General features: G+C 48.5%; 1 protein-coding gene and 1 long non-coding RNA gene across 2 annotated transcripts; one reads left to right on the forward strand and one right to left on the reverse strand.

The window, feature by feature from the left end:
* Nucleotides 1-514: 514 nt before the first annotated feature.
* LOC115464190 lies at nt 515-9,046 on the reverse strand. Its single transcript, XR_003941242.1, has 3 exons — nt 8,973-9,046; nt 4,478-4,582; nt 515-553 (listed from the first exon to the last, which is right to left on the reverse strand). It is a non-coding gene; the product is annotated as an uncharacterized LOC115464190 (long non-coding RNA).
* Nucleotides 9,047-23,359: 14,313 nt separating this feature from the next.
* Nucleotides 23,360-25,594, forward strand: LOC115462315 (gastrula zinc finger protein XlCGF57.1-like). The gene is made up of 2 exons (XM_030192353.1): nt 23,360-25,055; nt 25,209-25,594. The coding sequence occupies exons 1-2, from the start codon at nt 23,360-23,362 to the stop codon at nt 25,481-25,483; spliced, it is 1,971 nt and encodes a 656-aa protein (XP_030048213.1). The 3' UTR covers nt 25,484-25,594.
* The last annotated feature ends 404 nt before the right edge of the window (nt 25,595-25,998 follow it).

The following is a 25,998-nucleotide window of genomic DNA, read 5'->3' on the forward strand; positions in this document are numbered from 1 at the left end:
GTACAGCGCTGCGTAACCCTAGTAGCGCTTTAGAAATGTTACTAGTAGTAGTAAGTGAGCAGGCTGCAATACAGGTCTCCAGAATTGCATCCCTCTCCTTATGCACCCAAGCATCCTTCTAGCTTTGACCATCGCCTTTTCTACCTGTTTGGCTACCTTAAGGCCATCAGCCACAATCACCCCCAAGTCCCACCGACTGAGCAATTGTGAAAAACAAAGTATAGGATATCCTAAGAATGCCAGTCATAGTTATTGAAGGTTTTACAGACAGGAATCTAAACAATACAGGTCCATCCCCCGTACTAATGTCATCTCGCCATCACTCATTATCAGTCACACCAGCTTCCTGTAGTGAGACTCACCCACTGCCAGTCACTCTTTAATGTGCCTGAGAAGAGATTTTAAGAATAACGGGGAAACCCTTACCTAGAGACATCAGGATCTCATAGTTCTCCTTCATCACCTCCCTCCAAAGCTCCTTCTGCTCCTCATCTAAATACTCCCACTCCTCCTGGGAGAAAGAGACAGAGAGGTCCTCAAATGTCACCCGCATCTGAAACACAAACCAGAAACACAGTCAGGGACACGGGAGGTGCTCAGAATGCATTAGATTTCAGCCCCTGCCTTTGTTTTTGGGGTTCTAACTGTGCAGATTTTTTTTAAATTCAGCTCTATCTTTTTGTTTAGAATTCCCCAGCATTAACACCCAGCTCTTCTGTTCTCCAGGACTGACTCCGCCTAAGCCGTTTCCCAGCTCAGGCTTGATTACCCCATCCCCTCAGTAATCTCAGTCTCCAACTAATATGAACCCCTCCCTAAGAAGGTTGACCCCCCCCCCTCCCACCCAGCAGTTTTCTCTACCCCGACCTTAATTTCTTTTTTTATTCATTCCAAGAATCCCACCTCCCCATTCCTCCCAGAGCACACAAATCCCATACCTCTGTCAATCTGCAGCTCCCCCCCCCCCACCCCCAGCAGTAAAAACACCCAGAGCTCCCTCTCATACTTCATACACTGGTTCTCTTTCTGAAATTCCTCTTGCCCCCAGCACATATACTTCCACAGCTCTCTCAGAATACCCCCAACCCACATAGCCCCCAGCTCACACCCTCCACTGTTCTCTCAACATCCTCAGCACTCACAGCATCATAGCCATCCCAACCCCCCCCCCCCCCCCCCCCCCCCCCACACACACACACTGCATATACACTCTCCCCACAGCTCTTTTGGGCCGATGATCAGAAGCAAACATAGGTGCTAGAGGCTGTTAGCGCCATACTGGTGCCTGCGTTTGCTACCACCCCATGATCAGAGCAACCAAGCACGTGAAACAACGCACTTGCAGGCTCTGAACGCAACTAGCATGCAAAATAGGGCTCTTAGCATAAGTAGCATGCAAATGCATGCTAAACCTATTCATCCCCAATGATCAGCGACCAGCACACTAAAGATTGGCTCTCTGGCTGCGGCAAACCCTACGCCATTGGGGAGGAATGGTGAACCCTATCCATAATGCATTTGCATGCTAGCAGGTCCCCATTCCCCCCAATGCAGCAGCCCCCTGCAGGAACCCTGACCCGACCCCCCGCCCAGCAACAGGGGGCTGGAGATCCAGCGGACCTCTGGTCCCCCGACACCGGTTGGGGGGGGGGGGGGTTGGAGATCCAGCGGGTCTCCAGCACCCCCCCCAGCATCCTTCAGATGTCCCTGGTGGACCAGTGGGTCGCGGGTCAATCCCCCCCCCCCCCCCCCCCACCTGGTGGTCTAGTGCCCCTTCCCTACCTTCAGTTGGAGGAGGGAGGTGGCCTCCTCTGGGATGCGCTGGGCTTCACACCGCGCCGATGGAAAAGGAGGGAGACCACCTTTTAACAACCCAGACTTGTCAAACAAGTGCGAGAGGATTGTCTACCCCTTGATCAGAGAGAATTGCGTGCTTAAATTTGCATGCAATTATCTCTGATCATAGGTCCAGTAAAGCCCCGTTCTCTTCCAGCACTATTTTTAGAGTGCTGTTTGGAACAGCACGGGGCTTTTGATCATCTGCCCTTTTGTGAATATTGCCAATACATATCACCAGCTGTCTCCCTCCCACCCTATGGACTCCCCAAAATTCAGCCACGTTTCACCCCTGACACCCCCATTTTCCTCTTTGTCCCTCCTGCAGCACTCCCTCCTCAGCTTGCCCTTTTCATCTCCTCTCTCTCTCTCTCCTCACTCCCCAATCTCTCCCTCCACCACCTAACTTGTCCTGTTCATTACCTTTCATTTCCCTTCTTCCCCAATGCTCTACACAAATGAAGAAGCAAGAAGACTGATGCCGGCTAGATCCTGCGCCTCTGCCACAATGACTTTGACTGCTGAATTTGAACCGTGAGTTTCTATGGTGTCCCCCAAGGCTCAAATTCAGCAGTCAGAGCCAGTGCGGCAAAGGAACAGGACACAGACCAACATGCAGATGCTCGCCTCCTTCTGTTTGTGATGAGGATTCTAGGTCAGATCTGCCTGGACAGTTCCCACCGGACTGTTCCCACCCACCAATTCCCATGTGGACAATTCCCACCACACCGGAGAGGACAATTCCCACCCAGAACTAATGAAATACAAAACACATAAGGCAAGTAATCGCCCTCTCTTTTCTCTTCCAGATCGTACCCCCTCACACCCCCACTCCACAACATTATCTTTTACACATCCTTTTCCCCTTCCAGACATGCAGTTCATGAGGGGGGGGGGGTGACAAATACCCCCCCACACACCCCCAAACTAGGTTTCAACCTAATTCATGTTTAATCTGGGATCTAAATGTCATAAATAGGTAAATAAATAAATAGTTAAATTCAAACTGTAGTTCACGTGGAGGAGGGGGGAAATGACCCCACACACACCCCCAAACTAGATTTCAACCTAATTCAGTCCCTCAAAATGACACGCTGATTACGATTTATAACAAATTACTACTCTACCTAGGAAAAGTTATTCTGTCCTCTGTGCACATCCGTTTGCTGCTCTAACTTCCTCGTTCCAGACCTGATCAAAGAAAGAAGCGACGGATCGGTAAGAAGAAAAAAAAAAAAACTAGAGAGGGTGGGAAATGACCTGGGGAGGGGGGGGGGGAGGAGGGGGAGTCCTTGGTGGGAACTCGTCTGATACTATGATGAGCCCCAGGAAGTTAGGGGACAAGAAATGAAATGGAACAAGGAGAGCGGTGCCACAGGAGGGCAGGTGCACACTGGGGGTGGAGGTGGGAGTGAGAAGGGCTCAGTGTACAAGTTCTGCAGAGTCACTACTGGCATCTGTTTTAAATGGCTATGGCTATTCTTCAATACTGTTAGGTGTGTTTTTTTGCATGGAATTGAGGGAGACCTATATATGCCTGTTTTTTGGCTGAGCTCTGTGGTTTATAATTGCCAGGTTTTTTTTTAGGACATGTTTTTTTAATGATTTGCATCGCCATGTGTAGCTGTTTTAGTACAATTTATATATTTATGATTTATATTAAACATTTTTCTGTATTCAATGACACTCTTTTGTAGCCCTTGACGAAGACCCTGGTAGTGTGAAACATGTCCCTGTCAAGCTTTTAACTATTTATGTATTTATTATTTTATGGGTAGTGAATACATTTTGGATAGTTTTATTTTTAACCTCTACGATCTGCTGTTTTGTCTTTTATTTATAACATACAGTAAGATAAGCATTGCCATGCTGCAATAGATCAGAGGTCCATCAAACCCAGCATCCTGTTTTCAACAGTGGCCAATCCAGGGCATAGGTGCCTGGCAAGATCCCAAAACAGTAAAACAGAATGATGCCCCATAGTCCTTGCATTTTTGGAAAGAATAAACAAGTGATTCATTTCTGTTCCACAAGAAAACAAATTGCATAAAAGGGAAGGGGACAGGATTTCATATACGACCTTTCTGTGGTTACAATAAAGCAGTTTGGAGGAGTGGCCTAGTGGTTAGGGTGGTGGACTTTGGTCCTGAGGAACTGAGTTCGATTCCCACTTCAGACACAGGCAGCTCCTTGTGACTCTGGGCAAGTCACTTAACCCTCCATTGCCCCATGTAAGCCGCATTGAGCCTGCCGTGAGTGGGAAAGCGCGGGGTACAAATGTAACTAAATAAATAAATAAATAAAGGAGGAGCAGCTGCTGTATGAAAAGGGAATCAGGAAGAAAAGCTGCAGGGAATAAAGAGCTCCAGAAATGGATTGAGAAGTGCCAGGCTCACTTCTATGTGTGGAGCACTGCATCCCCTGCTGCCCACCTCCTGCCAGTCTCCTACCTGCTCACCACAAACCTAAGAGCCATTCTCCTGCCCTTCTGCACAGCACCACTTCCAGCCCCGGCTCAGGAGCAGCAGCCCTGTGAAGGGAGGGGAACCAGGAAGAAGAACTTTCTTTTATGTGTATCAGAGGTTGCATGACATTGCCTGGCACTGCATCCCCTGCTGCCCACCTCCTGCCAGTCTCCTACCTGCTGAGCACAAAGCCCTTCTCCACACCTCCAGCCCCGGCTCCCTCCTTGCAGCCTCTCCTCGGACAGGTCTGGACTACGCTGCACTGCTGGTGGGTCCATGTGCTGGGAAAGAAAGAATGAAAGAGAAGTGAAACTCCGCCCCTTCACGTCTCCACCCCAGAAACATTCTGACCAATCCCTAGGTCGGTAGTAGGTGAGGTTCAGTTTGAAAGGGGCGGGATCTTGTTGCTTTTCCCTCCCTATTGTTTTGGGTGAACTGAAACGGCGTCAAGCTCCGCCCACTGGCTTCAGCTCATATCATGGACTTGATAGGATCTCTTCGTCTCCCACTCCTTCCAGCCTTCTTGTCTCATAAAGTCACTAACTGGCACATTGCAGACAGCCCATGAGAACAGAGCGGAAGGAACTAAGCACCGACTTCCTCTTTATACTGAGACAAAGGACTGTGGTAGCCGTGTTAGTCCACTCTTAAGGCTATCAATAGAAATCAAACAAAATAAAACATGGAAAAGAAAATAAGATGATACCTTTTTTATTGCCCTTCTTCCTCAGATCGGAAATAAGCAAATGTGCTAGCTGACCAACCGAAGAAGGGCGACCTTCGAAAGCTAATCAAGAAATGTATTAAGTTATGTTATGGCCAATAAAAAAGGTATCATCTTATTTTCTTTTCCATGTTTTATTTTGTTTGATTTCTATTGATAATACTACTGAGACAAAAAAGCAGGTGCTACCACCTCTCGCCGGATGTTTCTGCAGCTTTCAGTTTCTCTGAGGAACCCCTGGACCACTAGGAGCATCCTAGGTGGAACGTGACAAATCACAGTGTCAGAGGGGCGGGATCTCGTCGTCCACGCCCCTGCTTCATGAGTCTTGTGACCAATCAATTGAAGGGGCGTGGTCTCCCTCTCATGCTGTGTTCTCAATCTAACTTTCTTGTTCTCAATCTACCCTCCTTGTGAGTTACATCAGGCGATGCAGTGCCAGCTTTAGACGTGTTCACTGCATCTGCATTGTGCCGCCCAGGAAGTGACTCTATGAGATAACTCACAGGGAGGTTAGATTGAGAACACAGCGTGAGAGGGAGACCACGCCCCTTCCATTGATTGGTCAAGATTCGTGAGGACATGATCCCGCCCCTCTGATACTCTGATCTGATGGCACTCTAAAGCGGCGTCCGTGCGTGCTCCGCTTGCTGGCGGTGCAGGAGGTACTACTACTACTATTAAACATTTCTATAGCGCTACTAGACTTACGCAGCGCTGTACAAATGAACATGAAAAGACAGTCCCTGCTCAACAGAGCTTACAATCTAAATTGGACAGACGGCTAGGAGTAGGAAAATTGCAGTGGTGGGGGTGATAAGTGAGGGTATTGCGTAAGAGAGTCATGGTTAGGAGTCAAAAGCAGTAGCAAAGAGGTGGGCTTTAAGCCTAGACTTGAAGACAGCCAGAGACTGAGCCTGACCTACTGGCTCAGGGAGTCTATTCCAGGTATAGGGAGCAGCGAGATAGAAGGAACGGAGCCGGGAGTTAGCAGTGGGGAGAAGGGGGATGACAGGAGACATTTACCCAGCGAATGGAGTTCACGGGGAGGAGTGTAGGGAGAGATGAGAGCGGAAAGGTACTGAGGAGCTGCGGTGATTTAACCAGAGCTGACATTGTGATGTCATAATGCCTCAGTCCACCAATGCCTAAGAGCCAACCTCATCAGTGATGTCACAATGGCTTGACTGTCCTATACTTGGCTCATACTACTACTACTATTAAACATTTCTATAGCGCTACTAGACTTACGCAGCGCTGTACAAATTAACATGAAAAGACAGTCCCTGCTCAACAGAGCTTACAATCTAAATTGGACAAACGAACAGACAGCTAGGGGTGGGGAAATTGCAGTGGTAGGGGTGATAATTGAGGGTGTTGAGTAAGAGAGTCATGGTTAGGAGTCAAAAGCAGTAGCAAAGAGGTGGGCTTTAAGCCTAGACTTGAAGACAGCCAGAGACTGAGTCTGACGTACCAGCTCAGGGAGTCTATTCCAGGCATAGGGAGCAGCGAGATAGAAGGAACGGAGCCGGGAGTTAGCAGTGGGGGAGAAGGGGGACGACAGGAGACATTTACCCAGTGAACGGAGAGATACTGAGGAGCTGCGGAGTGGATGCACTTGTAGGTCAAAAGGAGAAGTTTGAACCGTATGCGGAAGCGGATAGGGAGCCAGTGAAATGACTTGAGGAGAGGGCTAACGTGAGTATAGCGACTCTGGAGGAATATAAGACGCGCAGCAGAGTTTTGGACATATTGAAGAGGAGATAGATGGCTGAGCGGGAGACCAGCAAGAAGCAAATTGCAGTAGTCTAGGCGAGAGGTGATAAGGGTGTGGGTAAGGGTTTTGGTAGCGTCCTCGGAGAGGAAAGGGTGAATTTTGTTAATATTATAGAGAAAGAAACGACAGGTTTTGGCAATCTGCTGAATATGAGCAGAGAAGGAGAGAGCGGAGTCAAAGATGACTCCAAGGTTGCGCGCAGACGGGACAGGGAGGATGAGAGTGTTATCTACTGAAATAGAGAACGGGGGGAGAGAAGAGGCAGGTTTAGGGGGAAAAAGGAGAAGCTCGGTTTTGGTCATGTTTAGTTTCAGGTGGCGGCGAGACATCCTGGCAGCGATGTCAGACAGGCAGGCCAATACTTTGGTCTGGATTTCAGCTGAGATATCCGGTGCGGAGAGGTAGATCTGAGTATCATCAGCGTAAAGGTGGTATTGAAAGCCATGGGATGAGATCAGAGCACCAAGGGAAGAGGTATAGATGGAGAAGAGGAGAGGTCCTAGGACAGATCCTTGGAGTACACCGACTGTTAGCGGGATAGATGTGGAGGAGGAACCACCAGAGTATACGCTAAGAGTACGTTGGGAGAGATAGGAAGAGAACCAGGAAAGAACAGGGCCCCGGAATCCAAGAGAGGATAATGTATCAAGGAGTAAGGTGTGATCAACAGTATCAAAAGCAGCAGATAGGTCGAGGAGGATGAGAATAGAGTAGAGACCTTTAGATTTGGCCAGTAACAGGTCATTGGAGACTTTGGCAAGTGCCGTTTCAGTCAAGTGAAGAGAGCGAAAGCCAGATTGGAGCTGGTCAAGAATAGCTCGAGATGAAAGGAAGTCGAGGCAGCGGCAATGAAAAGCACGTTCAAGTATCTTGGAGAGGAAAGGGAGGAGGGAGATGGGCCGAAAGCTAGAGGGGCAGGTAGGGTCCAGTGAAGGTTTTTTAAGGAGCGGTGTGACTACAGCATGTTTGAAGGCATCAGGAACAATCGCAGTGGAAAGCGAAAGATTGAGGATATGACGGATAAAAGGGATGACAGTGGGGGAGATAGTGTTAGAGGTAGTGGTAGAGGTAGTGTTAGAGGTAAAGAGTTTTTAACAACAGCGGCACTTACGACCGGAGAGGTGGGGGAAGGGGATCCTGAGACCAGAGAGGGAGGGGGCGGAGGTATCTGTCACACACACTCTCACGGTCAGTGTCTTTCTCTCACTCTCACACTTTCTCTCACACTATATCACAGTCACTCTCTATGTGTCACACAGTCACTCTCACACACGCTCTCGGTCTCACAGAGAGTCTGTGTATCGCACACATACTCTCTCACACTCTGTCTCATACACACTCTCTCTTGCACACACTGTATCTGTGTGAAACACACTCTCTCTCACACTCACTGTGTCTACACACACACTCTCTCACAGACACACTCGCACCCAGTCTCACTGGCTGTCTGTCACACACTCTCACATTCACTCTCTCTCACACAGTCACTCTCACACACACTCTCTCAAACATAAACACTCCAAGGAAAACCTTGCTAGTGCCCGTTTCATTTTACATGGGCCTAGTTTGACTGTTTCATTGGGGGGGGGGGGGGGGGGCAAAGGATGGGGCGGAGCATATTAGCATATTCATTTGCATATATATATATATATATATATATATATGCAAATGAATATGCTAATATGAAGAAAGGAAGGGAAAAAGAGCTGGCTCCCCTCTCTCGCCACTATCCCACTAAATGACCCACTAACTTCAACCTTCCCCAACTACCCCTTTCCCTTTGCCCCCCTCCCCCCCCCCTTGTAAGACACTGCCTACCCAGGTAACCTCTTTTGAATAATGGGCTGTATGTTTTGAAGCATGAGCAAAGAGAAATCATCTCTCAGAGATTTCAGATAAACCCCCTTAACATGAAATTTTAGGACAAGTCCTGCTCTGAGTCATGAATGCATTCTCAGCCTCATTCAATATGCATGAGCCTTAAAGACCTATCACCCACCCAACAAAAACCTACACTATTAAGAAAGATGGACCAACCAACAATAAAGAACGACAACGTGGGGATGCTCGTGCGATGCAGGCAGCAGCAGCTCACAGGTTTGCTTGCTGTGTTGAGTGAACGGTCGGCGACGGCTGCGCGGGGGAGTGGGAAAAAACAGATTTCATTTACCAATGGCGCCGCTTCTTCCTTCAGTGGACTAGCCTAGGTTAGGTAGGCTGAGAGGCTCGCTGGCTCACTTCCAGTTCCAAGAGCGGCAGCGAACTGGCGGTAGTCGCAGCGGCGGGGCGCCAGTAGTAAAAGCAACAAACGGGCAGCGTGGCTCCGTCCTTCGCTTCCCTGCCCTCTCAGCGTTCCGCCCACCTGAAAGGAAATGACATCAGAGGAAGGCGAGACGCAGAGAGGGCAGGGAAGCGAAGGACGGAGTCGAGCTGCCTGTTTGGTGCTTTTCTGGCACCGGTGGCGCCCCGCCGCTGCGACTTCCGGTAAGATAAGAAGATGTCGTTTGGGGGGGCAATGCCCCCCCTCACCCCCCCCCCCCCCCAGTCTATACCCATGCTTTTTTACTAGTAAATATATAAATTGTACTAACACAGCTACAAATGGTGATGCAAATCATTAAAAAAATATGTGCTAAAAAAAACCCTGGCAATTATAAACCACAGAGCTCAGCCAAAAAAACAGATATGTAAAGGTCTCCATCAACTCCATGCAAAAAACACACCTAACAGTATTGAAGAATAGCCATAGCCATTTAAAACGTACATTCTTTGGAATCTAAAACGTATAAAACCTTATTTCCCTAGAGAAGTATTTCGCAATTTAGTTCAATCACTAGTTTTAAGCCACCTTGATTTCTGCAATGGAATATATGCAGGGTGCAAAGAAATGCTTCAAAAAAATTACAAACTGCCCAGAATACAGCTGCTAGGCTGATCTATGGAAAATTGAGGTTCGAAAGTTCCAGACCACTACGTGAGAAACTGCACTGGCTTCCTGTCAAGGACCGAATAACTTTTAAAATTTGCACCCTGGTGCATAAAATCCTCTACGGTGAAGCTCCAGCTTACATGGATACCCTTATCAACTTGCCACCTAGGAATTCTCACAGATCATCTCGTTCGTACTTAAATCTCCATTACCCAACATGTTGTGGCCTCAAGTATAAAACCACTTACGCATCCACCTTTCCCTATGTTAGCGCTCATTTGTGGAATGGATTACCTAAATCTGTAAAAACTACTCACGATCATCCGACCTTCAGAAAATCTCTCAAGACCAACTTATTTGGAAAAGCTTACGCTAAAGTCCCGCCTTGCATCCATAACTCCTGAACTGTAACTATCATAACGACATATTGCACTCTATTACCCTTTCTCCTTTTCCTCTCCTCTGTAATTACTCACTAACCTCTTCAACTTCAATGTACTTGATTGTTTGATGCCGGATTGATGTATGCGTTTTCAGACTGATGTAAGCCACATTGAGCCTGCCCGTGGGTGGGAAAATGTGGGATATAAATGCTATAAATAAAACAGATGCCAATGGTGACTCTGCAGAACTCGTACACTGAGCCCTTCTCCCCCCCACCCCCAGTATGCACCTGCCCTCCTGTGGCACTGCTCTCCTTGTTCCATTTCATTTCTTGCCTCCCTGATGCTCATGACAAACAGGAGAAGGAGGTGAGTGTCTGCATGTTGGGCTGAGTCCTGTTCTTTTGCTGCACTGGCTCTGATGGCTGAATATGAGCCTTGGGGGACACCGTAGAACCTCACTGTTCAAATTCAGCAGTCAAAGTCATTGTGGCAAAGCAGCAGGATCTGGCCAGCATCTATCCTCTTGCTCCTCCACCTGTGTAGAGCATTGAGGACGGAGTTAAGTGAGAGGTAATGAACGGGACAAGTTAGGTGGGGCAACGAGAGGGCAGGTGCATACTAGGGGTGGAGGGAGAGCTTGAGGAGTGAGGAGAGAGAGGAGATGAAAAGGGTAAGCTGAGGAGGGGATTCCACAGGAAGGGTGTAGACACAAAGTAGGGACGAGGGCAAAGGAGGAAAAGCTGGGGGTGAATTTTGGGGATTCCATAAGACTGGAGGAGTTCCGTGTTGGAGGGAGGGAGGAAGATAGCTGGGGATATGTATTGGTGATGTTCACAAGGAGCTGTGGGGAGAGTGTATGTCCATTGGGGTGGGGTGGGGGTGGAGTTGGGATGGCTATAATACGTGCTGGAGAGGGGGCTGTGTGGGGTAGGGGTATTCTGAGAGAGCTGTGGAAGTATGTGCTGGGGGCAAGAGGGATTTCAGAAAGAGAAATAATGTATGTAATGGGGTACATATGAAAGACCGCTGTGGGTATCTTTATTGGGGGAGGAAAGATTGATTGAGGTATGGGATGTGTGTGCTCTGGGAGGAATGGAGAAAGAACTGGCGGGGGAGGTGGGATTCTTGGAATGAGGAAAAAAAAGAAATAAAGGTTGGGGCAGAGAAAACTGCTGGGTGGGAGGAGGGGGTCAGCCTTCTTAGAGAGGGGTTCATACTATTTGGAGACTGAGATTACTGAGGGGATGGGGTAATCAAGCCTTAGCTGGGAGACAGCTTAGGTGGAGTCAGTCCTGGAGAACAGAAGAGCTGGGTGTTAATGCTGGGGGAATTCTAAACAAAAAGATAAAACTGAATTAAAAAAAAATCTGCACAGTTACAACCCCAAAAACAATGGCAGGAGCTGAAATCTAATGCATTCTGAGCACCTCCCCGTGTCCCTGTGTTTCTGGTTTGTGTTTCAGATGCGGGTGACATTTGAGGACGTCTCTGTCTCTTTCTCCCAGGAGGAGTGGGAGTATTTAGATGAGGAGCAGAAGGAGCTTTGGAGGGAGGTGATGAAGGAGAACTATGAGATCCTGATGTCTCTAGGTAAGGGTTTCCCGTTATTTTTAAAATCTCTTCTCAGGCACATTAAGGAGTGACTGGCAGTGGGTGAGTCTCACTACAGGAAGCCGGTGTGACTGATAATGAGTGATGGCGAGATGACATTAGTACGGGGGATCGGCCTGTTTCTAAGATTCTTCTGTTTTTATTGGAGTATTGTTTAGATTCCTGTCTGTAAAACCTTCAATAACTATGACTCTGGCATTCTTAGGGTATCCTATACAGCGAATGATACATACCTGTAGCAGATGTTCTCCGAGGACAGCAGGCTGATTGTTCTCACGACTGGGTTGACGTCCACGGCAGCCCCCACCAACCGGAAGAAAATCTTCGCGGGCGGTCCCGCACGCAGGGCATGCCCACCGCACATGCGCGGCTGTCTTCCCGCCCGTGCGCGACCGTTCCCGCTCAGTTGAATGACAAGCAAAGGAATGAGGAAAACGCAACTCCAAAGGGGAGGAGGGAGGGTAGGTGAGAACAATCAGCCTGCTGTCCTCGGAGAACACCTGCTACAGGTATGTATCATTCGCTTTCTCCGAGGACAAGCAGGCTGTTTGTTCTCATGACTGGGGTATCCCTAGCTCTCAGGCTCACTCAAAACAAGAACCCAGGTCAATTGAACCTCGCAACGGCGAAATTGACCTATGAAGAACAACTAACTGAGAGTGCAGCCTGAACAGAATAAAATCGGGTCCTGGAGGGTGGAGTTGGATTCAAACCCCAAACAGATTCTGCAGCACTGACTGCCCGAACCAACTGTCGCGTCGGGTATCCTGCTGGAGGCAGTAATGTGATGTGAATGTGTGGACCGAAGACCATGTCGCAGCCTTGCAAATCTCTTCAATAGTGGCTGACTTCAAGTGGGCCACTGACGCGGACCATGGCTCTAACACTATGAGCCGTGACATGACCCTCAAGAGTCAGCCCAGCCTGGGCGTAAGTGAAGGAAATGCAATCTGCTAGCCAATTGGAGATGGTGCATTTCCCGACAGCGACCCCCTTCCTATTGGGGTCGAAAGAAATAAACAATTGGGCGGACTGTCTGTGGGGCTGTGTCCGCTCCAGATAGAAGGCCAACGCTTGCTTGCAGTCCAATGTGTGCAACTGACGTTCAGCAGGGCGGGTATGCGGTCTGGGAAAGAATGTTGGCAAGATGATTGACTGGTTAAGATGGAACTCCGACACCACCTTTGGCAGGAACTTAGGGTGAGTGCGGAGTACTACTCTGTTACGATGAAATTTAGTATAAGGAGCATGAGCTACCAGGGCTTGAAGCTGACTGACTCTATGAGCTGAAGTAACGGCCACCAAGAAAATGACCTTCCAGGTCAAGTACTTCAGATGGCAAGAATTCAGTGGCTCAAAAGGAGGCTTCATCAGCTGGGCGAGGACGACATTGAGATCCCATGACACTGTAGGAGGCTTGACAGGGGGCCTTGACAAAAGCAAGCCTCTCATGAATCGAACGAGGCTCTCCAGAGATGGCTTTACCCTCTACACGATAATGGTAAGCACTAATTGCACTAAGGTGATTCCTTACTGAGTTGGTCTTGAGACCAGACTCTGATAAGTGCAGAAGGTATTCAAGCAGGTTCTGTGCAGGACAAGAACGAGGTTCTAGGGCCTTGCTCTCACACCAAACGACAAACCTCCTCCACTTGAAAAAGTAACTCTTCTTAGTGGAATCCTTTCTAGAGGCAAGCAAGATACGGGAGACACCCTCAGACAGACCCAACGAAGCAAAATCTACGCCCTCAACATCCAGGCCGTGAGAGCCAGAGACTGAAGGTTGGGGTGCAGAAGCGCTCCGTCGTTCTGCGATATGAGAGTCGGAAAACATTCCAATCGCCACGGTTCTTCGGAGGACAACTCCAGAAGTAGAGGGAACCAGATCTGACGGGGCCAAAAAGGCGCTATCAGACTTATGGTGCCGTGGTCTTGCTTGAGCTTCAGCAAGGTCTTCCCCACCAAAGGTATGGGAGGATAAGCATACAGGAGGCCGGTCCCCCAATGGAGGAGAAAGGCATCCGACGCCAGTCTGCCGTGTGCCTGTCTGGAACAGAACTGAGGCAGCTTGTGGTTGGTCTGAGAGGCAAAAAGGTCCACCGAGGGGATGCCCCACTCCCAGAAGATCTTGCGTACCACTCTGGAATGGAGCGACCGCTCGTGCGGTTGCATGACTCTGCTCAGCCTGTCGGCCAGACTGTTGTTTACGCCTGCCTGGTATGTGGCTTGGAGAAGCATGCCAAACTGGCAAGCCCAACGCCACATCCCGACGGCTTCCTGACACAGGGGGTGAGATCCGGTGCCCCCCTGCTTGTTGATGTAATACATTGCAACCTGATTGTCTGTCCGAATTTGGATGATTTGGTAGGACAGCCGATCCCTGAAGGCCTTCAGTGCGTTGCAGACCGCTCGGAGCTCCAGGAGGTTGATCTGAAGATCTTGTTCCTGGGGGGACCACACCCCCTGGGTGTGGAGCCCATCGACATAAGCTCCCCACCCCAGGCGAGATGCATCCATCGTCAGCACCTTCGTGGGCTGCGGAATTTGGAATGGACGTCCCAGGGTCAAATTGGTCCGAATTGTCCACCAGTGCAGCGAATTGCGGCAACTGACGGACAGGCGGATGACATCTTCTAGATTCCCGGTGGCTTGGCACCACTGGGAAGCTAGGGTCCATTGAGCAGATCTCATGTGAAAACGAACCATGGGAGTCACATGGACCATAGAGGCCATATGGCCCAGGAGTCTCAACATCTGCCGAGCTGTGATCTGCTGAGACGCTCTGGTCTGGGAAGCGAGGGACAGGAGATTCTGGGCCCTCGCCTTGGGAAGAAAGGCCTGAGCCGTCTGAGAATTCAGCAGAGCTCCTATGAATTCCAGAGATTGGACTGGCTGGAGATGGGAATTCGGGTAATTTATCACAAACCCTAGCAGCTCCAGAAGTTGAATAGTGCACTGCATGGACCAAAGAGCTCCTGCCTCTGAGGTGCTCTTCACCAGCCAATCGTCGAGATACAGGAACACGTGCACCCCCAGCTTGCATAGGTACGCCGCAACCACCACGAGACACTTCGTGAACACCCGGGGTGCAGAGGTGAGCCCAAAGGGCAGCACACAATACTGAAAGTGACGTGTCCCCAGACGGAATCGGAGATACTGTCTGTGGGCTGGCAGTATCGGGATGTGAGTATAAGCATCCTTTAAATCCAGGGAACAAAGCCAATCGTCTTTCTGAATCATGGGGAGAAGGGTGCCCAAGGAAAGCATCCTGAACTTTTCTCGCACCAGATACCTGTTCAGGCCTCTCAGGTCTAGGATGGGGCGCATCCCCCCCTGTTTTCTTTTCCACAAGGAAGTACCTGGAATAGAATCCCTGCCCTTCCTGCCCGGATGGCACGGGCTCGACCGCATTGGCGCTGAGAAGGGTGGAGAGTTCCTCTGCAAGTACCTGCTTGTGATGGGAGCTGAAGGATTGGGCTCCCGGTGGGCAATTTGGTGGAGTGGAGACCAAATTCAGGGTGTATCCGCACCGCACTATTTGGAGAACCCACTGATCGGAGGTTATAAGAGGCCACCTTAGGTGAAAAACTTTCAACCTCCCCCCGACCGGCAGGTCGTCCGGCACGGATACTTTGATGGCGGCTATGTTCCCATGGATCCAGTCAAAAGCCCATCCCCTGCTTTTGCTGTGGAGGCGCAGGGGGCTGCTTAGGCGCACACTGTTGACGGGAACGAGCGCGCTGGGACTGTCACTGTGCCTGAGGAGGCCTTCGGGCCGGCTGGGTGTACCTACGCTTGCTGTAGGCGTAGGGTGCAGCCTGCTGGGCCCGGGAAAAACGTCCACCTGCAGAGGTGGATGCTGAAGGCGCCCGGTGGGAGAGCTTGTCGAGAGCGGTTTCCTGCTGGTGTAGTTGGTCCACCAACTACTCGACCTTCTCGCCGAAAATGTTATCCCCCCGGCAAGGGACATCCGCAAGCCGCTGCTGGGTGTGGTTGTCCAGGTCAGAGGCACGCAGCCAGGAGAGTCTGCGCATCACTATACCTTGGGCCTCAGCTCGAGATGCCACATCACAGGTGTCATAGATACCCCTGGACAGGAACTTTCTGCACGCCTTCAGCTGCCTGACCACCTCCTGAAAAGGCCTGGACTGCTCCGGAGGGAGCTTGTCGACCAGGTCCACCAGTTGCCTGCACATTGTTCCGCATGTGGATGCTCGTGTAGAGCTGATATGATTGGATGGGGGTCACGAGCATGGAAAATTGGTAGGCCTTCCTCCCAAACGAGTCCAGAGTGCGAGACTCCCGCCCAGGGGGCGCCGAGGCGGTATCCCTCGAACTCCGTGCCCTCTTGAGAGCAGAGTCCACGACCGCCAAGTCATGAGGCAATTGAGGCCGCATCAACTCTGGGTCTCAGTGGATCCTGTATTGGGACTCTGCTTTCTTGGGGATGGTGGGATTAGATAGTGGCTTCAACCAGTTCTGAAGCAGTGTCTCCTTAAGGACATTGTGCAACGGCACCGTGGAAGACTCTCTAGGTGGTGATGGATAGTCGAGGACTTCGAGCATCTCCGCCCTCGGCTCATCCACAGTAACCACGGGGAAGGGAATGCTGATGGACATATCCCTGACAAAAGAGGCGAAGGAGAGGCTCTCAGGAGGTGAGCGCTTCCTCTCCGGTGAAGGAGTGGCGTCGGAGGGAAGGCCCACAGACTCCTCTGAGGGGAAATATCTAGGGTCCTCCTCCTCGGTGTCGGACATGAGCTCTCTCAGCTCAGACCTCAACCGGGCCCGTCTCGACTGCGAGGAACCACGTCCTCGATGATGGCGTCAAGCGGTGGACTCCCGCGCCGGCGGGGACGAAGCTCCCTCCATCGACGTCGACGGGGACTCCACCTGCGTGGTGGTCGACACCAGTGCTGCAAGCGGCGTCGGCGTCAGAGGCCTCAGCATCGGGCCAGAGCCCACTGGCGCCTCCATCAACGGCGCCAGGGGCGCAAGCACCCCCGGTGCCGGCAGAGCCTGGCGCATCAGCCCTTCCAGGATCCCGGGAAGGGTGGCTCGGAGGCACTCGTCAAGGCCCGCTGTTGGGAAAGGCAGGGGGGCCGGTGTGGGTGCCGGTGCCGGAAGCTGCTCGGGTCCAGGAGACGGTACCGAGATACCCGCGGACCCACGCGGCGACACCTCTTCGACCGAGGGGGAACGCTCCTCCCGGCACTGCCGCTTCCTGGGTGTCGAGTCGTCCCTCGATGTCCCGGAGCTGCCAGTCCCGTGGGCGACCGATGACGGTGCTTCTTGGCTTTCTTGCGATGTCCATCATCGGCGCTCCGCAGAAGAGACGAGGAGGAGGTGGAAACCCCCCCCCCCCCCCCCCCCCGGCCTCGAGGTAGCGGATCCGGCAGGGTTCGGTCCCGATGGCCCTGAGCAGCGGGAGTGGCCGGGGTAGACTGCCCGCGCGGCCGCTCACCACCGCCGTCACCAGCAGGCCGGCGGGCCAAAGGTACCTGTGCTCCTGGGGTCGATGCCATAGTCGGCGCCGACGTCGTCGACATTGGTACCGGCACCGAAGACCCGGCCGTCAACACCGATGCCGTTGAGGTCGACATCGAAGGGCCGGCGCAAGTTGCAAAAAGACAGTCCCACAGAACTTGCCTCGCCACCTGCGTCCGCTTCCTTAAGCCGAGACACAAGGTGCATGTCTTGGAATTATGCTCCGGGCCGAGGCACTGAAGGCACCAAGCGTGAGTATCAGTCTGCGAGATCTGCCGGCCGCACCGACCACACTTCTTGAATCCGCTCGGGACCTTCGAGGATATTGATGGAAAAATCGCGTCGGCGAAGTCAAAATCGTCGATGGTGGTGGTGAAAAGCACACCCGAAAAAGAAACGACCGCGCCGCGATGACGCGCCCTCGCTACTAAGAACGACAAGGAAAACTCTTTTTCGTTTTTTTTTTTTAAAGAAAAATAAACACGTATAGAACAAAGAAAAAAACCACGGGCTAGGCCGCAATCCGGTTTCCGGGGCTGACTAAGAGAGAGACGGGAACACGTCTCTCTCCAGCGCGGAACGGAAAAAAAATGAGCGGGAACTGTTGCGCACAGGCGGGAAGACGGCCGCGCATGCGCGGTGGGCGTGCCCTGCGTACGGGACCACCCGCAAAGTTTTTCTTCCGGTTGGTGGGGGCTGCCGTGGACATCAACCCAGTCGTGAGAACAAGCAGCCTGCTTGTCCTCGGAGAATTTGTTTTTCACAATTGCTCACTCGGCGGGACTTGGGAGTGATTGTGTCTGATGACCTTAAGGTAGCCAAACAGGTAGAAAAGGCGATGGTCAAAGCCAGAAGGATGCTTGGGTGCATAAGGAGGAGAGGGATGCAATTCTGGAGACCACATCTACAGAAGGATATGAACAGGATGGAGTCTGTCTAGAGGGCAGCTACAAAATTGGTAAGTGGTCTCCGTCATAAAACATAGAGAGACAGGCTCATGAACCTCAACATGTATACGCTGGAAGAGAGGTGGGAGAGAGGGGATATGATAGAGATGTTTAAATACCTCAGTGTCGTGGATATACAGGAGGCGGCAAGCTTTTTTCAAATGAAGGAAAACTGGAATGAGGGGGCATACAATGAAGTTAAAAGAAATAGGCTTAGGAGGAATCTACGAAAGTATTTGTAAATGGAAAGAGTGGTGGAGGCGTGGAATGGCCTCCTGGTAGAGGTCGTGGCAACGAAGACTGTCAATTTAAGAAAGCATGGGACAGGCACGTGGGATCTCTTAGGAAAAGGAGGAGTTAGTAGTTTCTCAGGAAAGGCAGACTGGATGGGCCATTTGGCCCTTGTTTGCCATCATGATTCTATGTTTGGGGAGGGGAAGGGGAGGTTGAGGCTTTGCTGGGGTCAGTGGTTGCTTCATCTTATACTGTAGGGGGCTATTGGAGCCAAAGCTAGTAGTTAGATGCATTGTCTGTTTGTTATCTCTGCCTTTGTTCTTGTCATTGTTTTCAGTTCAAAAACAAGTAAAGAACAGCAGAATGAAAAATCGTTGAAAGGTTTATTATTGTAGTTATCTGGGTCTTGCCGCGTTTGAGTAAGAACCGACATTTGAGCCACCGTGAAGAAAGCCACAGCATGTTGGCTGAAACGTCTGTTTGCCAGCTGCAGCAGCCTAAGAGAACGTACATAAGTATTGCCACACTGGGACAGACCAAAGGTCCATCAAGCCCAGCATCCTGTTTCCAACAGCGGCCAATCCAGGTCACAAATACCTGGCAAGATCCCAGCAAAGCTTAATACGTTTTATGATGCTTATCCCAGAAATAAGCAGTGGATTTTCCTAAGCCAATTTAATAATGGCCTATAGATTTTCCTTTAGGAAGCCAGCCAGACCCTTTTTAACCCCCGCTAAGCTAACCACCTTTACCACATTCTCTGGCGACAAATTCCAGAGTTTAATTACACGTTGAGTGAAGAAAGATTTTCTCCGATTCGTATTAAATTTACTACTTTGTAGCTTCATTGCATGCCCCCTAGTCCTAGTATTTTTGGAAAGAGTAAACAAACGATTCACGTCTACCCGTTCTACTCCACTCATTATTTTATAGATCTCTATCATATCTCCCGTCAGCCGTCTCTTCTCCAAGCTGAAGAGCCCTAGACGCTTCAGACTTTCCTCATAGGGAAGTCATCCCATCCCCTTTATCATTTTTGTCGCCCTTCTCTGCATAGGAGCCAACTTTTCAAAATGATTGGGGGTGCTGAACAATTTTTTTTTTACAGGTGGTACATTCCCCTCTCCCCCTCCCTCTCTCTCTCGTTCCAGGCCCCCCTCCCTCCCCTCTCTCTCTCTCCTTTCCCTCCCTTCATTCGAGTTCCAAGGCCCCCTCCTACTACTACTACTACTACTACTATTTAGCATTTCTATAGCGCTACAAGGCGTACGCAGCGCTGCACAAACATAGAAGAAAGACAGTCCCTGCTCAAAGAGCTTACAATCTAATAGACAAAAAATAAATAAAGTAGGCAAATCAAATCAATTAATGTGAACGGGAAGGAAGAGAGGAGGGTAGTTCCAGTTCCAGGCCCCCCTCCCTCCCTCTGGCCCTCCAAGTTCCAGGGTCTCCCTCCCCCTCCCTCCGAGTTCCAGGGTCTCCCTCCCTCCCTCCGAGTTCCAGGGTCTGTCTCCCTCCCTCCCTTTGAGTTCCAGGGTCCCTCTCTCCGAATTTTAAAAGCCATCATCTTACGTCGTCGGGGTTATGGCGGCAGCAGCAGCAAGCAGTGAAAAGCATGCAGGCTCGGCCCTTCAGCCTTCCCTTCTCTGTCTCTCAGCTCTGGTCCCACCCTCATTTCCTGTTTCCGCAAGGGTGGGACCAGAGCTGAGAGACAGAGAAGGAAAGGCTGAAGCGCCGAGCCTGCACGCTTTTCACTGCGTGCTGCTGCCGCTGTAACCCCGACAAGGTAAGAAGATGGCTTTTAAAATTCGGAGGGACGGAGGGTGGACCCTGGTACTCGGAGAGACGGAGGGTGGGCCCTGGTACTCGGAGGGACGGACGGACAGCCCTGGAACTCAGAGGGAGGGAGGGACTTTTAAAATTCTGGGCTGGAAGGGAAGTTCCGGTGGGTGAAATATTGGGGATGCTCGAGCACCCACAGCACCCACGGAGTCGGCACCTATGCTTCTCTGTATCTTTTCTAATTCCACTTTTTTGAGATGCAGCAACCAAAATTAAACAAAATATTTGAGGTGCGGTCGCACCATGGACCGATACAAAGGCATTATAACGTCCTCATTTTTGTTTTCCAATCCTTTCCTAATAATACCTAACATTCTATTTGCATCACTTTGCACTTGCTCACATTAAACATCATCTGCCATTTACCTGCAACGCATAATTAAACTGTGGACTCAGTTGCTGGAGGATGTGGTCAAAGCAGCTAATATAGAGAGATTCAAAAGAGGTTTGAAAGTTTCTGGAGGAAAAGGCCATAAATAGACTTGGGGGTTCCATTGTTCATCACTGGAAAATGAAGCATGAGAAATAGATCTGCTTTTTGGGATCTGCCTGGCACTTGTGACCAGATCGGCCACTGTTGGAGACTCGATGGAGCTTAACCCAGCTCAGCATATTGTATAAATTTGCAATCCATAAAATGGTGGACTACTGTGTAACTCCTAAGATTCCTGCCCCCCTTTATGTGAAGCACAGTCTCCCCAACTCTGTAATACATCAAGGTAAGGTCATCAGGAGTTCATTGGCAGAATTCCAGCAGAAGTTCTTATCTAACATTCCACTTGCAAGCACAGCAACAGGGAGGGGTGAAGAAGGAGGTGAAACAAGCCCTAGGGCTATCATGCAGATTTGTGGCTGTGGGTCGTGAGATTGGTTTTGCCGGAACAAATATAGCCAGATGTTGTTTTTAGATAAGGGGGGGCACTGTAGAGACGTGAGAATTGTCACGTACACACAGTTAGATAAAAGAATAAAAGCAATGTTTTGTTAGCTCAGAAATAGGAACTTTGCTGGCACTGAGAAGTGATTTGTTTCCAGGCTGGTCTATTTCTTCTCACAGGAAGAAAGAGACACTTTTTTTTTCTTGTATAACTTATTATTGTTTATAGACTAGGCTGTTGACCATGAAACAGTTCTATTTTACTTAAAGCAAGTTCTATTCTTTACCTTCTATGTTCAGGCTAATTTAGTAAGTATATTTTTATGTTTTATTTTTTATTATGTACTTTTTCTCTCGCTAGGAGGAAAAGGCTCCTGATGTTCGGTATGCTTAATGACTTTCGCTTATCGCTATGTCAGCTGCCGAACCAACTTCTTCATTAGGTTTTTAGTTTAATGAAGAAATTGGTTCATCAGCTGACATAGCGATAAGCAAAAGCTTTACACATACCGAACATCAGAAGCCTTTTCTCCTAGCGAGAGAAAAAATACATAATAAAAAATAAACATAAAAATATACTTACTAAATTAGCCTGAACATAGACGGTAAAGAATAGAACTTGCTTTAAGTAAAATATAACTTATTCTTGGCAAGTTTACAATCAGATATCTATTCTCATATTTACAATAACTAAGCTTCTGTAACAACTGTGAGCTTCAGGATCAGGTAACGGCCAAATTAGTTTATCTGGGGAACAAGCACCCTGAAGGTTTAGCCTTGCATCTTGCAGCCTGTCTGATAAAGAGCAGTTATAGGGCTAAACAATATCTATATACAAAGACCAAAAGGTGCTTTTAAATATCAACTTGAATATAATCATATATTCTGTATTCATCCCTGGTAGTGTCACTGCACTGGCTCCCTATCCGTTTCCGTATTCAATTCAAACTTCTTCTGTTGATCTATAAGTGCATTCACTCTGCTGCTCCCCAGTACCTTTCCACTCTTGTCTCTCCCTATGTCCCCCTCGAGTACTCCGTTCTGTAGATAAATCTCTCTTATCTGTCCCTTTCTCCTCTACTGCTAATTCAAGACTCCGTTCCTTTTATTTCGCTGCACCTCACGCCTGGAATAGACTTCCCGAGCCTGTACGGCTAGCCCCGTCTTTAGCCGTTTTCAAGTCAAAACTCAAAACCCACCTCTTAACTCCTTTTGACTCCTAACTCACTTGCCCTGTCCTTTATCCTCACCTCTTTATTCCCTTACCCTTAATTGTTCTGTCTGTTTACCTGTCTTATCTAGATTGTAAGCTCTTTGAGCAGGGACTGTCTTTTGTGTATGGTGTACAGCGCTGCGTATGCCTTGTAGCACTATAGAAATGATAAGTAGTAGTGATTAGCTTGGAAATGTATTCCCAACAGGGAGGGGGTGGAAAATTTACAATTTATTTATACAGATTTTTTATTGAACTCGTTAAACTGCTGTTCTCCTACAGTACTATACAATGCTGTTTTTTTAATTTATCTAGAAAAAGATGACCCTAAGAACAGTAATGCAGAGACACATAAATGGAAGCTCAGTGAGCATCCTGAAGAGGAAAAGATGTTATCAGAAAGAGAGAAAGAAGAGACGTCCTGTTCTGACTGGGGAGAAAAGGGAAAAAATCAAAATAAACAAAAACCTTCAACAGGAAGCTCAGCTCTGTGTGAACATTGTACCAGTAATATCACACAAACAGTGGAAGAACAGACAAACCAGATGAGAGTTCAGAAATGTTTGTGTGATGGATGTGAGATATTCCTTAATGATCATTTAACTCTGAAATCACATCAGAGATCCGATACTGAAGAGAGACCATATACAGGTACGGACTGTGGGAAAACCTTCAGTCAAAAGAGAGAACTACAGCAACAGCAGAAAACATGCATAAGAGAGAGACACTGTATAGGTTCTGAGTGTGCTAAAGATTTCAGTAGGAAGAAAGAGAAACATGAGAACAATAATAAAGAAACTAGAGTGTGTACAACTACAGTAGATGAGAAAACCTTTATCAATAAAGGAAGCGTTACAAAATACCAGAAAAATGACACTGATGAGAGATTATCTGCATGTCCTAGTCCTGACAAAAGCTTCAGTCAGGAAGAAAATGTCATAAGAAATGCAAAATTCCACCCAGAAGAGATACTAGTTTCAAGTGCTGAATGTAAGAAAACATTCAGCCATAGAGAAGCATTTGAAGAATCAATGACTAGTACTAAATCTGAAAAAGTCTTTTGCAGAAAGACAGACCTCTCAAACTACCAGAAAAATGAAAGCTTGTGTAGTTCTGCTGACAGTGGTACAAGTGCTTGCTGGAAAAGAAACCTCCCAATGCATAAGAGAATCCACAAAGGAGTGAAACCACTTATCTCTACTGAGTGTAATAAAAGCTTCAGTCGGAAGGGACACCTCACACAACACCAGAGAATCCACACAGGAATGAAACCATTCATCTGCACTGAGTGTAATAAAAGCTTCAATCGGAAGGGACACCTCACAGAACACCAGAGAATCCACACAGGAATGAAACCGTTCATCTGCAATGAGTGTAATAAAAGCTTCACTCATAAAACAAGCCTCACAAAACACCAGATACTCCACACAGGAATGAAACCATTCATCTGCACTGAGTGTAATAAAAGCTTCACTCATAAAAAAAACCTCACAGAACACCAGAGAATTCACACAGGAATGAAACCATTCATCTGCACTGAGTGTAATAAAAGCTTCAGTCGGAAGGGACACCTCACAGAACACCAGAGAATCCACACAGGAATGAAACCGTTCATCTGCACTGAGTGTAATAAAAGCTTCACTCATAAAACAAGCCTCACAAAACACCAGAGAATCCACACAGGAATGAAACCATTCATCTGCACTGAGTGTAATAAAAGCTTCAATCGGAAGGGACACCTCACACAACACCAGAGAATCCACACAGGAATGAAACCGTTCATCTGCACTGAGTGTAATAAAAGCTTCAGTCAGAAATCAAACCTCACAGAACACCAGCGAATCCACACAGGAATGAAACCATTCATCTGCACTGAGTGTAATAAAAGCTTCAGTCATAAAACAAACCTCACAAAACATGAGAGAATCCACACAGGAATGAAACCATTCATCTGCACTGAGTGTAATAAAAGCTTCACTCATAAAAAAAACCTCACAGAACACCAGAGAATTCACACAGGAATGAAACCATTCATCTGCACTGAGTGTAATAAAAGCTTCAGTCGGAAGGGACACCTCACAGAACACCAGAGAATCCACACAGGAATGAAACTGTTCATCTGCACTGAGTGTAATAAAAGATTCACTCATAAAACAAGCCTCACAAAACACCAGAGAATCCACACAGGAATGAAACCATTCATCTGCACTGAGTGTAATAAAAGCTTCAGTCAGAAGGGACACCTCACAAAACACCAGAGAATACACACAGGAATGAAACCATTCATCTGCACTGAGTGTAATAAAAGCTTCACTCATAAAAAAAACCTCACAGAACACCAGAGAATTCACACAGGAATGAAACCATTCATCTGCACTGAGTGTAATAAAAGCTTCAGTCGGAAGGGACACCTCACAGAACACCAGAGAATCCACACAGGAATGAAACTGTTCATCTGCACTGAGTGTAATAAAAGCTTCACTCATAAAACAAGCCTCACGAAACACCAGAGAATCTACACAGGAATGAAACCATTCATCTGCACTGAGTGTAATAAAAGCTTCAATCGGAAGGGACACCTCACACAACACCAGAGAATCCACACAGGAATGAAACCATTCATCTGCACTGAGTGTAATAAAAGCTTCAGTCAGAAGGGACACCTCACAAAACACCAGAGAATCCACACAGGAATGAAACCATTCATCTGCACTGAGTGTAATAAAAGCTTCAGTCAGAAGGGACACCTCACACAACACCAGATAATCCACGCAGGAGTGAAGCTAGATGTTCTGAGTGTGGTAGACAAGGAAACACTCACTATGCACCAGAATAGCCATTGAGTAGTAAAACCATTTCCATGAATTGAGTGTGACAAATGCTTCAGGTTGAAGAAATACATGATACAGCACCAGAGAATCCACACAGGAGTGAAGCCATTTAAATGTTCTGAGTGTGGTAAAAGCTTCACTGAGAAGGGAAACCTGACAAGGCACCACAGCTTTCACATGAGAGTGAAGTCATTTACATGTAGTGAGTGTGGTAGAGCTTCAATGACAGTGAAACACTTGCCATACACCAGAGAATGCATTCAGGAGGAGGAAAACTATTTCTGGGCACTGACTGTGGCAAAAGCTTCACAAAGAAATACATGACCATACACCAGAGAATCCACAGAGGAGTGAAGCCTTTTGCATGTACTGAGTGTGGTAAAAGCTTTACTAAAAAAGGAACACTCAACAGACACTGGAGAATCCACACAGGAATGAAACCATTTATCTGCACCAAGGTTGAAGAAATACATGATAATTCACCAGAGAATTCACACAGGAGTGAAGCCATTTACATGCACCGAGTGTAATAAAAGCTTCTGTTAGAAGGTAAACCTCAAGAACCTATAGAAATGATAAGTAGTAGTAGAAGCCACCGAATGATCCACACAGGAAGGTACATATAAATATCTAGGAGTGGAGGAAGAAACGACTAAAAAGCTGAAATGGCCGAGAGAAAAAAATCAGTAATGACTATTATAGGAGACTTCCTGCACTCTCATATTGTTTTGGTATTTCAGACTGGCCTCTTAAACACCTGCAAAAACTAGGGGGGGCCCTTTTACTAAGCTGCGTAGACGCCTACGAGCACCCAATGTGCGTCAATTTGGAGTCATCAC

The sequence above is a fragment of the Microcaecilia unicolor genome, chromosome 1 (assembly GCF_901765095.1).
Source record: "Microcaecilia unicolor chromosome 1, aMicUni1.1, whole genome shotgun sequence".
Lineage (NCBI taxonomy): Eukaryota > Metazoa > Chordata > Amphibia > Gymnophiona > Siphonopidae > Microcaecilia > Microcaecilia unicolor.

Bases quoted from the DNA above. Each gene is read 5' to 3' on its own strand.
- LOC115462315 (XM_030192353.1), top strand. From the start codon at position 23,360: ATGACTAGTACTAAATCTGAAAAAGTCTTTTGCAGAAAGACAGACCTC. The intron at 25,056-25,208 runs GCTTCAGTCAGA...AGTGTGACAAAT, and splicing joins CTGCACTGAGTGTAATAAAA to GCTTCAGGTTGAAGAAATAC.